The 14404-nt window shown below is 36.1% G+C and overlaps 1 protein-coding gene across 1 annotated transcript; it reads right to left on the bottom strand.

Moving 5' to 3' along the window:
• Positions 1–6346: 6346 nt before the first annotated feature.
• Positions 6347–13089, bottom strand: LOC105040076 (beta-xylosidase/alpha-L-arabinofuranosidase 2-like). Its single transcript, XM_073256824.1, has 9 exons — positions 12685–13089; positions 11320–11904; positions 10715–11020; positions 10037–10206; positions 9824–9924; positions 9343–9693; positions 8853–9263; positions 8134–8735; positions 6347–6580 (listed from the first exon to the last, which is right to left on the bottom strand). Exons 1-9 carry the CDS (start codon positions 13087–13089, stop codon positions 6347–6349), a joined length of 3165 nt encoding a protein of 1054 aa, XP_073112925.1.
• Positions 13090–14404: the final 1315 nt, after the last annotated feature.

Genomic DNA, 14404 nt, shown 5'->3' on the forward strand with positions numbered 1-14404 from the left:
AGGTAAAAAATTTATTTATAAATAATATCTAAAAATAAAAAAATAAAAAAAATTAGTAAAAAAATATAAAAAAAATTAGAGATCTAAGGAGAAGGAGAAAAGTTGGTTCGTTCCACGAAGTACGAAGAAAAAAAGAGAGGTCATCAACCATCTTTCCAATGAGGCTGCACCGATCAACTTCAGATTCTTGTTACAGTTTATTTTATTTTATTATTCTTTTTAATTTTTTTATAATTAAATTTTAATTTTAATTAATATAAAATTTATTTTATTATACTTTTAAATTTCTGTCTTTTATTTTTGTTACAAGTAGATGCTAAGATCTAGTTAGTAGATCTTAGTACCAATTTATTTTTATACTCTTTAAATTTTTATTATTTATTTTTATTGCAAGTAGAAACTTGAATCTAAATAATAGATCTTAGTACCTGATTTATTTTTTATACTTTTAATTTTTATTTTTTGAGTTAAATTACTTTACATAAAATTTTATTTTTTTATAAAATTAAAGATTTCAAATTAAAGTATTACCTTTTCCGTAGATTTGATCCGACTCGCTACTTTTTAAGTATTTTTAATTTTTATTAAAATCAAATTTAATTTGATAATCATAGTGTCTTAATGATAATATTGCGAGCCTATCAAATTTTTGATGCCGTTGCTGAGAAAGACATTAATTTTAATGTTTGATTTCTTTGATTTTCTTGTAAATATAGCTTACTAATTTTTTTTGATTTTTTATTTTTTTAACAAAAAAAAGAGAGAAGAAAAGAAGGATGAAACGCTTCAAATTGATGAAATCAATCCTAATCCTAAACTGCTTTTTTTTTAGTATTAATTATTTTTTTTTAAATTAACCTAAAATTCACTCACATAAACTTAATAAAAATTGTATGACAAGAGTAGAAACTTAATTATTTAGGAGCATTCATCATCTTAGATTTATTTTTAGTGATCGCTGGAGAAAAAGATAAGCTTTCAAGTTTAATAAGTTTTATACATCTAATATAGTTGTATAGAACCCATTGTTTGAAATTGATTGTACATATTCATCTTAAATCAATTTAAAGGCAACATCTATTAACAAGATAAGGTAAAAATTTTATCACCCTTTTTTAATCCAAAAACAGCCAACCAGCATCCATCATTAACTCAAACCTAATTAAAATTCAGTAGACGTTGACCCCTAGGATCAATTGAGTTTAGTTTGAGTATTGTGGTGAAGTCAAGTGCAAAGTAAGTTTGGATTCACTTCTGAAACTGGTGTCTAAGACAAGAGGTTAAAAAGGCCAAGTCTAAGTAGACTCGTGGTTATTTAATTAGTTCTGTTAGCTTACCTGACCAATTCAATTGGTGTTTAAGGTAAGCAATGGGAGGACTCCCATGATCCTACCTCTTACCTAGCTAGTTGAAGAAAGTGAGAACAGACCCAACTTGTATCTAGATCGAGCCACTTTATATCAAACTGTTAGATCTAAGAAACCTATAGGTGTTTTAGGTTTAATTGCTTGCTAACTTGATTACGATTAATACTTAACCACAACTAATTCTTCTCATCTATCGTCTTTAGGTCTAGGACTTTTTTTTTAAGGTTCTCACCTTTAGAACTTCTCTCTTTCTTCCTCTTCTCTTTTCTCTCTCCCTCTTTAAAAAAAAATCTAAACCATGCACATTAGGATTTGCATTGGTATATGTACGGTAGGAGATCTCTTTACCCTAATCTAGTTGAACCTAATCTTAAAGTTGAACGACTGATTTATGTTAAACATGAAAATCAAATGGTTGAAAACCCTGAAGAACCACCTAGGCAGATGAAGAAATATTTTATTCCTTTCACCTATAACCCATCTACTTATATCCACTTACCTGATATCTCTACAAGCTATTATGAGATCAAGTTGATCATAATCCAGATGCTCCCATCTTTCTATAAGAATACCAATGAAGATCTTTACAAGTATCTAGATGAGTTCTTAGAAATTTGTTCTACGATAAAGATTCAAAATTTTATTGATGATGCACTTAGACTAATCCTATTCTCTTTTCACTTAAAAATAAAGTCAAGTACTGGCTTAGCACAATAGAAAGACCAATCCAAACTTAGGCTGAAATGCAGCATGAGTTTCTTAAGAAATTCTATTCCATAGGTTGAACCAATATTATGAGATGAGCCATCACTGGATTTGCTCAGCTTACAGAGGAATAAATTCACGAGTCATGGAAGAGACTTAAGAAACTTCTTAGAAAATGCCCACATCATGATCTATCTAAGTGGTAAATTGTTCAAGCTTTCTATGAGAGTTTAGGTGACTAGTATAGACAGATGGTAGATACATCTTGTGGAGGTGCATTCATAAGTAAGAATGAGAATGAAGCCTATACTTTGTTTGAAATTTTGAGTGAAAACTCGATCAATCATGTTTCATTATCTTCCTATAAAAAATTGATACCTCATTAAAAGCGGATAAAAATTTTTAAAATCAAACAAACAGACTCTAGTTCTAAGACTGACTTGACTCTAATAGCTCAAAAATTAGATAAAGTCGACCTTCTTATCCAAAAGTTAGATCAATTCCTAATCCTTGATCAACAATCTCCTGCGCAATACACACCACCTCTCAATTATCAGAAGATCTGTTCTATCTATGCTAACCCAACCCATCATGTGAGTGAATATCCCACGGCTGTACAGTTTTCACCTTTCATCCAAGAACAAGTTCAAGCTGTCCAAGATTTTTTCAAGCCTGTCAATGACCCATTCTCAAACACATATAATCCAGATTGGAGGAACCACCCTAATTTTTCTTGAAGATCCTAACAGACTCAGGCTTAGATCCAAATTTCTCCTATACAAAACTTTCAAAATACGCTCAAATACCAAAACTATATCTATAATAGAGGTCAGCTTAGTTAGCCTACCCAGTCATTCTATTATAATCAACCTTCATACTCACTTCCTCAATAGACTCCTCTAGCCGACGATAGGTTTAGCTAACTTCAACAAATGATTATGATCTAACAGCAATCCATCGTCAGGCTTGGCATAAATAGATCAGTTAGCTGAGTCTTCCATGAGGAGAGAACTTGGTCAATTCTTGAGCCAACCAATATCGAGTTTCAAAAATAATCCATATACCCACCAACCACTTGGACTTAGTCATCAATCTAATGTCCTACCTAAGAATCCTTAATTTGAGAATACCAAAGTAATTTTTGAGTTTAGAAGTGATAGGATTCTTAAAGATCTATACCAAGACCAGGTAAAAGAGGCTAATACTGATACTAGTCAAAATATAAATTTAAAAGAGGAGGTTAGTACTGAGACTAATTGCATAGAAGAACTTGAGTTTGGAACTGGTACTGATGCTGGTTCTAATTTGAGTAGAAAAGATAAAGGGAAGAAAAGAGTGGATAAGCTACCCAAGATATATAAATCAAGAGTTCCGTTTTCTTCAGCCCTAGAAATTAATTTTTTCTCTTTAGAATCATCACTTCCTCTAGAACTAAAATCGCCCTTGATCACACCTGAGTATGCATGTTTAGAATCAAGTGACACCCTTTTAGTACTCATTGTATCAAACTCAACTCCTAATCTAAAAACTCAATTCATGAGTATTTTAGAAGAACAAATAGGAAAAATTCTCAATAAATAAGGGTCTGTGAATGAGTATGTAAATTATCTTCCTAAAATAAAAAATGAGATCGTGAACTATTTTTTAGAGATTGACAATAAAATAATAAAATTTATCATAGACTATCTTTCTAAGATTGGCAATCCAAAATTATTAAAATTTGTCAATCCAATATTTGACAAAGGATAGGTGAGGTAAAATCTGTATTGGTCTGGCTGAAGACGGTAAACTTAGCACTTTTTAGAAAGTAACTCAGTTTCTATTTTTTGATATCTTTTATATTTTGTTTAGGTTAATCGAGTCTTGCTTAGTATCTTTTATAGAGATTTGAAAATAATATTAGTTAAGTTGGGAGGAAAATTAATTTTGAAAGGACTTCTGGATCAGGTGACATCTCTTTTTTTCTTTCTCTTGGTATGCACCCTTTATTTTTCTTACTCTATTGAGGATAATATCAATTAAATTCAGAGGAGAGAATAATAATAATTAAAAAAAATTAAGTCCTCAAGTAAGTTAGTATTTAGCATTTAAGCACCTGATTAGACTTAAAAATCTAATTAAACCAAGTATTTTTTAAAAAAAATTGATATACAGATCAAAGAGTTTGTGAGACATCGAGGGATCAAGTATTAAAAAAATTCAATAAAGAGTAAAGTTTAAAACTTAAACATTTTTCTTAAGCATTTCTAATTTTTCCTACTAGCATCAAATATATGGACTTGTGTAGGATAATTATATATTTTTTTATATAAAAAAAATTAAAAAAAAGAGAGAAAAAGTTTTCAAGTACTTTATACTGAATAACCGAACCTCTTTGTCTAAGTAAGTATTAAGTTTCGCATCAAAAGGTATGAAGGGTAAAAAAACTCTATTGTAAAGCTAATTTTAACTCATAGTCTGTTTGATTCGAGTAAGTCTGAAGAATATCTTATACCTAGTGTCCTAAAGTCATTTGGTTTGGGAGTCATTGGCTGAAAACTTGCTACATGGATCAAACAGAAAGCTTAAAGGGTTAAAGCACTCAATAGCAGTACAACGTTAAAAAAAATTATTAATAAATGAAGGACGGAAGTAATAATATACTTGTCCATATGAAGGTTAATGATTTGAAGATAAAGGTAGGGATAATTTAGAAAAAATTTAGAGAAAATTTAGTATTTTAATTTAATTCTCATATTGATTAGTATTAATATCTTAATAACATACCTCACTCATGCTCTACTAAACATCAATGGTTATTTTTAAAATTGTATGATAAAATTTGAAACTTTAAGTTAAATGGTACTTAACTCTAGATTATTCTTTCTTTACTCGAAGACCAGTAAAGTTCAAGTTGGAGGATGTGATAAGTCATATATTTTTATATTTATTTTAGATATTTTTGATAATTAATGGTAGTAATATCTAAAAAACTTAATTTCATAACTAAATTAGATTTTTTTATAAAAATAAATAATTGATGTCAAGCTAATTGAGCAAATTAAGTATCAAAATAAATAAAGAATTAACAAGTAATTTAATTCATATTTTTTTTTTTATTTTTTAGGTACAAAATTTGAGCAAAATCAAGTAAAAATATCCTAAAATTTTATTTTAAATAACCTTCGGTGCACAGTGGATCGACCGCTCGGTCCACAGAATCAGGGGCTCAATCCATAAAAATTCTCGCAGTCCACAACGTGGCTCATGGCGGGTGGAAGTTTTTTTATGCGATCGAACGGCTGAGATCACGCCAAACATGCGATTGGATGGCTAAGAAGAAGCTTTACCATATCAAGCAGTGATGGCCCACAGCAGTTATGCGATCGGACTATTCGAAGTGATCCTGAGTGAGATCCAACAGCTGTGGTTGCTTGTCGGCTGAGAACTAAAACAAAAGTGAATTCTTTGCACCATCCGACGGTCCAAATTCGATCTGATGAAGGATCTAACGGCTAACATCAAATTCGATCGAGATAAGGTGCTAGGTGGTGATATTTTGATCTGATCTCGTGCGTCCAAATGCGATCCAATGGTCAGAATCAAGGGATGTAGGTTTGATATGATTTTGAGGACTTTTGGGACTCCATTTGCTATCAGAAAAAGATGAAAAATTCTCCTATAAATAAGAGGGTCTGAGAATAAGAAAACAAATAGTGAAAAAAAAGAAAGAAATAAAAAAAATTATGAGAAGTTTAGGGAAAGGAGAAGAAGGAGAGAAGTCAGTTTGTTCTACAGAGTACGAAGAAATAGGAGAGGTCAACAACCATCTTTCCGACGAGGCTGCACCAATCGACTTCAGATTCTTATTACAGTTTATTTTATTTTATTATTTTTCTTAAATTTTTTGTAATTAGATTTCAATTTCAATTAATGTAAAATTTATTTTATTATACTTTTAAATTTTTAAATTTTATTTTTATTGCAAGTAGATGCTAAGATCTAGTTAGTAGATCTTAGTATCAATTTATTTTTATATTTTTTAAATTTTTATTATTTATTTTTATTACAAGTAGAAGCTAGGATCTAAATAGTAGATCTTAGTAGATCTTAGTATCTGATTTATTTTTCGTACTTTTAATTTTTTTTCAACTTAAATTATTTTTTTCAAAATTTTATTTTTTTTATAAAATTAAATATTTCAAACCAAAATATTGCCTTCTCGATCCGACTTTCTACTTTTTACATATTTTTAATTTTTATAGAAGTCGAATTTATTTGATAATTACGGTGTCTTAACGACAACATTGCGAGCCTATCAATACCCGAACCCGAGCCACTACCGCCAGCAGGATGCACCATCGCATCGATAGCCCCGTCATCACCGCCAGGCTGTGCTCGCTGCCTGCCCTACCACCCCGGTGCTCCGTCGGCCCCCACCGTGGCCTTGCCGGCCCCGCTACCGGTCGCCCCACCTCTGGCCCAGCTGCAACAGTCGTTGCAGCCCAACCGCCGCTGCGGTAGCTTTTCTATAGCAGTAGTTGGAGAACAACATTTTTATGATAGTGATTGGCCCAACTGCTGCAACAACTGCTGCCATAGCAGTTGTTGTCGTAGTCTCATTTTGTAGTAGTGAATAATTTAGATTCGTGGGAGAGTGGGCAAATTTTTCATTGTGGATTTGTGAAATTGTGTGAACTAAAAATGTGGGATTTAAGTATAAATCAATGAATTTATCTGTTTGAAAAAACAAACACTATGAATTTAATGATAAAAATATATGGTGATAAGATATTAGAGAAAATTAAAAAATTTAATATGTAAAAATTTATAGTTTAAATCATTAAATATTTTTTTATTATTTTTTCATCGATGAACACAAAATAAACTCCAATTCTCATTGTCAGAAAAAAAAAAAAAAAGCATTGTCTTGTGTTATGATTTGTGAATATTGTGATTTGTGAAATTTAACACAATATGCGGAAGTGGTTGAAGAAAGCAAAAACGTGGAGCCATGAATTTTTTTTGTGCATTCTTAAATTTTATCTAAATTTTTTTCCAGCTAGCCAATAAAATATTTTTCTCTTTTTTTATTCTCATGATATTTTATTCTCCATAAGAGAACCTTTTTTCTCCTTTTTTATAAAATAAAATATAAAACAGAAAGTAAAAGAGAGAACCCAAGATGGTCCTAAACGTCCCAAGAAGACCATATCGAGACATAGCCAAGACAGTTAAAATGTAATAGAAAAAAGTCATTATAATAGCAAATAATTGTCAATATAAGATCATCAACTAAGGATGCATTTGGTTGGCCATTAAAAAAAGTACTTTTTTTGCTTTTTAATTTTTAAAGAGTAAAAATTAAAAAGCAATATTTAGTAACATCATGAAAAACAAAAAGTAAAAATTAAAATAATTATTTTATATGTAAAATAAAAATTTTTTATTTTTCAAAACTTACTTTTCTGCTTTTTTTGCTTTCCCACATCTAAAATGCCAAACCAAAAAGTAAAGAGCCTGAATCCTTTTTCCTTGTCAAGCTCTTCACCTCCCCACCTTCTTCTTCCTTCTTTTCCGAACCCTTCTCCCTCATCGAGCTCTTCACCTGCCATCTCCAAATGTTGTTTTTTGCTTTATAGCAATATAGTTATTAAATATACTTTTTATTTTTTTACTTTTACTCAATAACAAAAATTAAAAAAATATTAAAAAATATTTTTTAAAAATTAAAAATTAAAAATCGAAAAGTATAACCAAACGCACAACCGGTCGGTCGTGGAGAACAAGGAAGACTTATGGTATATCGATCGGTATATGTGCCTTGGAGCTGGGCCAAGGATCATGGATGGCCAAGAGGGTCATGCCGAGGAGAGGACAGCTTGATGCATTTATCATCCGGTTGCCGATAAAGGAACGAGAAGTTCCTTAAAAAAAAAAATTAAGATGCATGAACCAACTATGCTCTCCGAAAAGCTAAGCCCTAACAAAAAATTACACTAGGAACCTATCATAGTCTCTGGAAAAAGCTAAACCCTAACCGAAATTAATGACATATGATTGCTCAAATTTGAAGATTTACTTCCACTGGGAAAGAAACCGATTCAGGGCCATCTCCAACCACAATGGTGTGTTTCCCTGCGGGCAACACGGTGTAGGCCGTCTTATCCACCAACGCCAACGCCTTGCAAGCATTGATGGTAAAGTTCAACTTAGCTGACTGCTTTGCAGGGACGAACACCCTCTGGAATGCAACCAACTGCTTCATGGGTGCATTGGCGACCTCCGGTGGAGGCTTCGAGTACACCAAAGCGGTGTGGTACCCATCCAAGTTCCCTGTGTTCTTCACCTCAACCTCAAAGTTGATCTCCTCACTGCACTTGTAGTCCGCAGTGTTGAGGGATGGACAAGGGGGAGCAGTGAATTTGGTCATGTAGGTGAGGGGCTTGCAGAACTGCGTGGTGTTCACCTCCAAGGTGAGGGAGCTTGTGGTGGTGTTGATGGCGCTGTAGTTGAAGGCAGTGTAGCTGAGACCATAGCCGAAGGGGTAGAGGACAGGGCCATTGAAGAACTTGTAGGTCCTACCGGGGTAGCCCAAATCCTCCACTGGTCGCAGTTGCATGGAGGTCATGGGGAGTGCATCGATGTAATCATTCTTGTACCACGTCAATGGAAGCTTTCCGGCTGTTAAAATGGTTTGTTAGATTACAATATTAGGACAAAATCACTAAGAAATGGCAATTAGAAGAACTTGAGAGTAGAAGAAACTAATCCAAGAGTATTTAGTCAGTAAAATATTACCAGGATTGTGGCGTCCAAAGATGACATCAGCAATGGCTTGACCTCCCTCCTCACCAGGGTAGCCGGCCCAGATGATGGCACCAATCTTAGGATTGTTCTCGGCGAAGGTGATATCAACAGCACCACCCGATAAGATCACCAAAACAACTGGGCCCTTGGAAGCCGCTGAAACTTGATCGATGAGATCTGTTTGATTGCCGGGAAGGAGGAGATCCATCCTATCTCGTTCTTCGGCTTCCACATCGAGACTCAACCCTGCAAAAATAATTGTGACATCGGCATTCTTTGCAGAGGCCATCGCCAGGGCAAACGAGGTCTCGTTCATGCAAAGAACATCACATCCTTGCCGGTAATCAACCTTGACGTCCTTTCCAATGGCATCCAATGGAGAGGTGTATCGGCATGGAATACCTACATTGGCAAAGGAATTACATCAAACACAAATGTGCTAATAGCGCACTGGAACTGGACAATGTGTTCGACCAAGTACCATTGTAGTTTCCAATCATGGGCGTGGTGGCGTTGGCATGAGGGCCAATCAATGCAGCGAGCTTAATTTTCTTTGGATCCAAAGGCAATGCGTTGTTGTTCTTTAGAAGGACGATTCCTTGCCTTGCAGCCTCGGTAGCCAACTCGATGTTCTCTTTGTTGCAAATGTCTGCCAATCCTAGATTCTCATAAGCCGGTATGTTGTCAAAGAATCCAGTCCTCATGAGAACCATGTAAAGGTTCGTCAAAGCTCTATCAATGTCAGTTTCCCTCACTTTTCCTTGAGCCACTGCTGACTCCCCCCAGTGTTGATAGATGTTATACTGGCCCCATCCACAATTCAAATCCAATCCTATAACATAACGGAACTTAATATCTAGCAACATTTATCTGATGCTAAACGGAAAAGGATAGAGAGGAACTCGTAAGAAAAAGAGAGAACACAGAGGAAAATAGCAATTAGAAGGAAGCTTAAAACTTGCCAGCTTTCAAAGTTTGACCAATGGCATCCTCTTGGGTGTCACCAAGCCAATTCATTACATGATATATGACATCGAGCGAGTCACAGTCAGAAACAATGTACCTGGCAAATACTACAGATTAGCACCTATCTAACCAGGCGACATGATATAAAAGATTTTTTTTTTTTTTGAAAAGATGGAAATCCGCCACAACATATGAAAGGGAAATCTTACCCATTAAGCTTATATTCATCTCGGAAGGTTCGAGTCATTAGATTGGTGTCAGCACATGCTGGAATGCCATTGATTTTATTGAAGGAACACATGACACTGCTGACATCACCTTCTTTGACACACACTTCGAAGGGTCGCATAAAAGTTTCGACCATGTCTTGCTCAGTCACCTTAAAACAACTCAAAAAATATTGTTAGAGTCCACAAAAATATATATTAACATATAGAGTCCACAAAAAAGAGAATATAAAGTTCAAAAAGAATGCTCATAACGAAAAATATTGATCTGTCAGTTCATAAATTTAAATTAACAAACTATATTCAGTAAAACAAATATATTATGTAAAAAGAATCGAGATTGTGTATGTAAATTTTAATGCTACTTTCTAGAATTTCTTCATAATCACCTAGGAAAACAAATACTTAATTGGCAACCGGACGCTAGAAAATAGACCACTTCCTCGATCAAATAAGTTAAAAAAAAAAAATTAAAGCGGAGCTATACTAAAATAGATAGCGCAGAAATTAATTAATAAAAGATCAGTTATATGTTATTCACTTAGATAGATGAATTACATACATAATAGAAGAATCAACAAATAAAACACAAACTTTGACATTAGCTAAACAAAACAATTATGGTGGAAATGAATCAAAATTTAAAATCTATAGCATTACCCTAGCATCAAACTTATGCCGATCTTCAAAGAACCATTTATCAAGATCATAGGCAGCAAAGTGCTTGCAACAGCCTGAAACCTTAAGAGGCCTAGAACTCAAATCTTGTGGAGCCCCAGTTTGCTCAACATCTTGCAAACCTCTCACGAAATTAATAGCATAGACACCAATCATGAAGGGATCCTCCCCCGGCGTCTCAAGAGCTCTTCCCCATCTTGGATCTCGAACAACATTGATGTTGGGGCTCCAAAACGTCAGCCCAGAATGGCCTAGATTGTACATCGCCCTTCCTTCTGTGGATATAGCCTATAACCAAAAAATAAATGAAAATTAATTATCATCATGAACGAAAATCTTTTTTTTTTTTTGAGATGCCAAAAAAAAAAAAAAAAATCGTTAACAGAAAACGTTATTCTAGTCATTCTCCTTTTTTTCGGTAACTAGCCAATCTCTAAGTAACGTATACGGTATTAAATCCACTGCATGTAACTTACGACCAGTACATCAAAATAAATGGATACAACACAAGCAAGAAAAAAAAGAAAGGTGACAATAATAACACCCAAGAACTTATGAAGATCTAAAACTATGAACGTGTCACACACCTGGGCAACCGTTTTCCACAAGGACTCGTTGAATGAGGCGGCGGTGAGGATCGGGGTGGGGAAGCTGGTGGCGCCGGGGACAATGTCACCGAAATGGGTGCCAAACCCAGTGGTAGCAATGCCATGGAGCGCCTCGGACCACCAGTAGTACTTGGGAAGTCCGATCCGCTGCACGCCATCGGCCTTGTCGCCGAGCTGTGCCACCTTCTCAGAGAGCGTCATCCGGCCGATGAGGTCCTTCACCCTCACCTCATATGGCAGTGACTTGTCACAGTAAGCGAAGTCATCAATGACTAGACTCAGTTCCTTGAAGCGGGCCGGGTCGCAGACCTTGCTGAAGTTCTTGCCATTGGTTTGGATAGGGCCGGGCTTTGGACTGGGCGGGCCGGCGGCAAGAGATCGGCTTGGTGTTGAGGTAAAGCTTGGTTCAAGGGAACGAGAGAAGGAAGGGGAGATAATGGCGGCGGCGCAGGAGAGAAGGAAGAAGAGATGGAAGGTTGCCATCTTTAAACTCTCTTCTCCTTTGAGATGGAAAGAGAGGGGCTTAAGGAATGGTGAGAGTGAAGTGCAAAGGAGGGGTTGGGACTATATAGAGGTTGAGAAGAGACGAGATAAGTTCGCTTTGATTTTGGGGAGAAGATAAATTTAGATTAGCAGTTGCAGATCTATCAGATATATCTGAGTTAAATGTTAGTTTTTTGTTTTAGGTTTATCTAACTTCGATACATCTGAGTTGAGATAGAATGCTGGCATCGACTTATCTAGGTTCGATGGACTCCACCGAGATCCCTGGATTACTCACGGTCCACACAGTCAAAGTCAACACACTGTGGCCCCCTACCCTTGTTTTGCCTTGTTCGCCCTGCATATCGGGAGGATATTTCAACATCCGACTTCGTCTACGTTCCCTAAAGAAGGTAATATCTTTATTGAGGATAATTTCTGATTCTTGTATTTCATTGTTCTCCAATAGGAGTATATATAGATTACAAGGTCTAGCTATTATAGCAATTACAAGAAGAAGGAATATCTCGATTACATACTAAGTAAAGAAAAATCAAATGTAGAATAGCTAAACAAGGAGAAAGATCAAATAGGAGTGCCAGCCAAATATGAATATGTGTTGACTTGCTAAACATAGAAAAGAGCCAAATAAGAATGCAAGCCAAAATAGAATGTTGGGTTGGAATGAGTGTGTGCTGATACACCCCCTCAAGATGAAGAATCGGGAGCACGAATCTTCAGCTTGTCCCTTAGGAACCTAAAATGGGAGGTACCCAAGGGCTTGGAGAGAATATCGGCAAGCTGATCTTGGGTGGAGATGAACTGAACAGATAGTTGATGTCTTGCAACACGTTCACGAACGAAATGAAAATCAATTTCGACATGCTTCGTGTGAGCATGGAAAACAGGATTGACTGACAGATAAGTGGCCCCAATATTGTCACACCATAGAATCGGGGGACCATGTAAGGGATGGCCAAGTTTCTGAAATAATGACTCAAGCCAGATAAGTTCAGCTGATGCATCTGCTAAGGCTTTATATTCAGACTCTGTGGACGAGCGGGCAACTGTTTTCTGTTTACGAGATGCCCAAGAAATGAGGTTGGGGCCGAGAAAGATTGCATAGCCCCCAGTGGAATGCCTATCAGTCCCACTACCCACCCAATCTGCATCCGAGAAAGCTTGGAGAGAGCGAGAGGTGGATCGACGAATGTGTAACCCATGATCAGCTGTAGCTTGAAGGTACCGTAAGATGCGTTTGACCATAATCCAGTGATCAGTATTAGGAGACTACATAAACTGACATACTTTATTCACTGCAAAGAAAATATCCGGACGTGTCAATGTAACATACTGAAGAGCCCCAACAATGGAGCGATACTGTGTGGGGTCCGGATGGGGAGCACCCCCTGAATCAGAATCCTTTGTCATGGCCATTGGGGTCTGAACAGGTTTACAATCAACCATGCCTGCCTTTAAAAGAAGATCTTTAATGTAGCGGTTTTGAGATAATAATAATCCAGTAGAGTTCCGAACAACCTCAATTCCTAAGAAAAAATGGAGATCACCAAGATCCTTAATAGAAAATTTCTTAGCAAGCTATTGAAGGAGAAGAGAGATCTGACTGGAGTCATTGCTGGTTACCAAAATATCATCAATATAGATGAGCACATAGAGGACATGAGACCTCATCCTTAAAATAAATAATGAAGGATCAGTTTTGCTGGCAACAAACCCTAATCGGAGAAGAAACTGGGAGAGATGGTGAAACCAGGCACGAGGTGCTTGTTTTAACCCATATAAAGATTTGTGGAGATGACAGACATAATCTGGATGGTCGCGGTCCTCAAACTCTGACGGTTGGGACATGTAAACTTCTTCTGTTAGGTTGCCATGTAAAAAGACATTATGAACATTTAATTGTCGGATGGACCAATCTTGAGAGATTGCAATACTTAGAATAGACCGAATAGTGGTAGGTTTGATAACCGGACTGAATGTCTCGTTGTAGTCGAGGCCAAGTTGCTGATGGAACCCTTTAGCAACTAGACGCACTTTGTAACGTTCGAAAGACCCATCAGCTTTTCTCTTGATCCTGTACACCCATTTACACCCGATCAAATTCTTTTGATGAGATGAACGTGGAACAAGAGACCACGTACCATTACGAATTAAGGCATTAAATTCTTCAGTCATTGCAGCACACCACTCAAAGTATTTAGAGGCTTGAGTAAAGCAAGTAGGTTCTATGGTGAGGATAGTGGTGGTGAGGACGGATGGCTGGTTGGAACGGGGTCGAAGTACCATGGAATGTGTACGGATGGGTTGGGCAGATGGGTCAGGGGAGGTTTTGTCTTGCTGGGAGCTAGTTGTAGGGGAAGGCGTAGGAAGGGAAGGTTTTGCTGATGAGAAATTGCAATAGAGGTCAGTAAGTAATCTGGTCCGAACAGGTGCAGAGTCGTTAATGCTAAAAGGACTTGGAGTGGGATCGGTCATAGGAGAAGGTGTTGAGGCAGATCGAGAAAAGGGGGATGCAGCCGATGATAAGTTGGACAGATGATGCAAAGGAGAATGTGGAATC

This window comes from Elaeis guineensis, chromosome 1 (genome assembly GCF_000442705.2).
Source record: "Elaeis guineensis isolate ETL-2024a chromosome 1, EG11, whole genome shotgun sequence".
NCBI classification, from domain to species: domain Eukaryota; kingdom Viridiplantae; phylum Streptophyta; class Magnoliopsida; order Arecales; family Arecaceae; genus Elaeis; species Elaeis guineensis.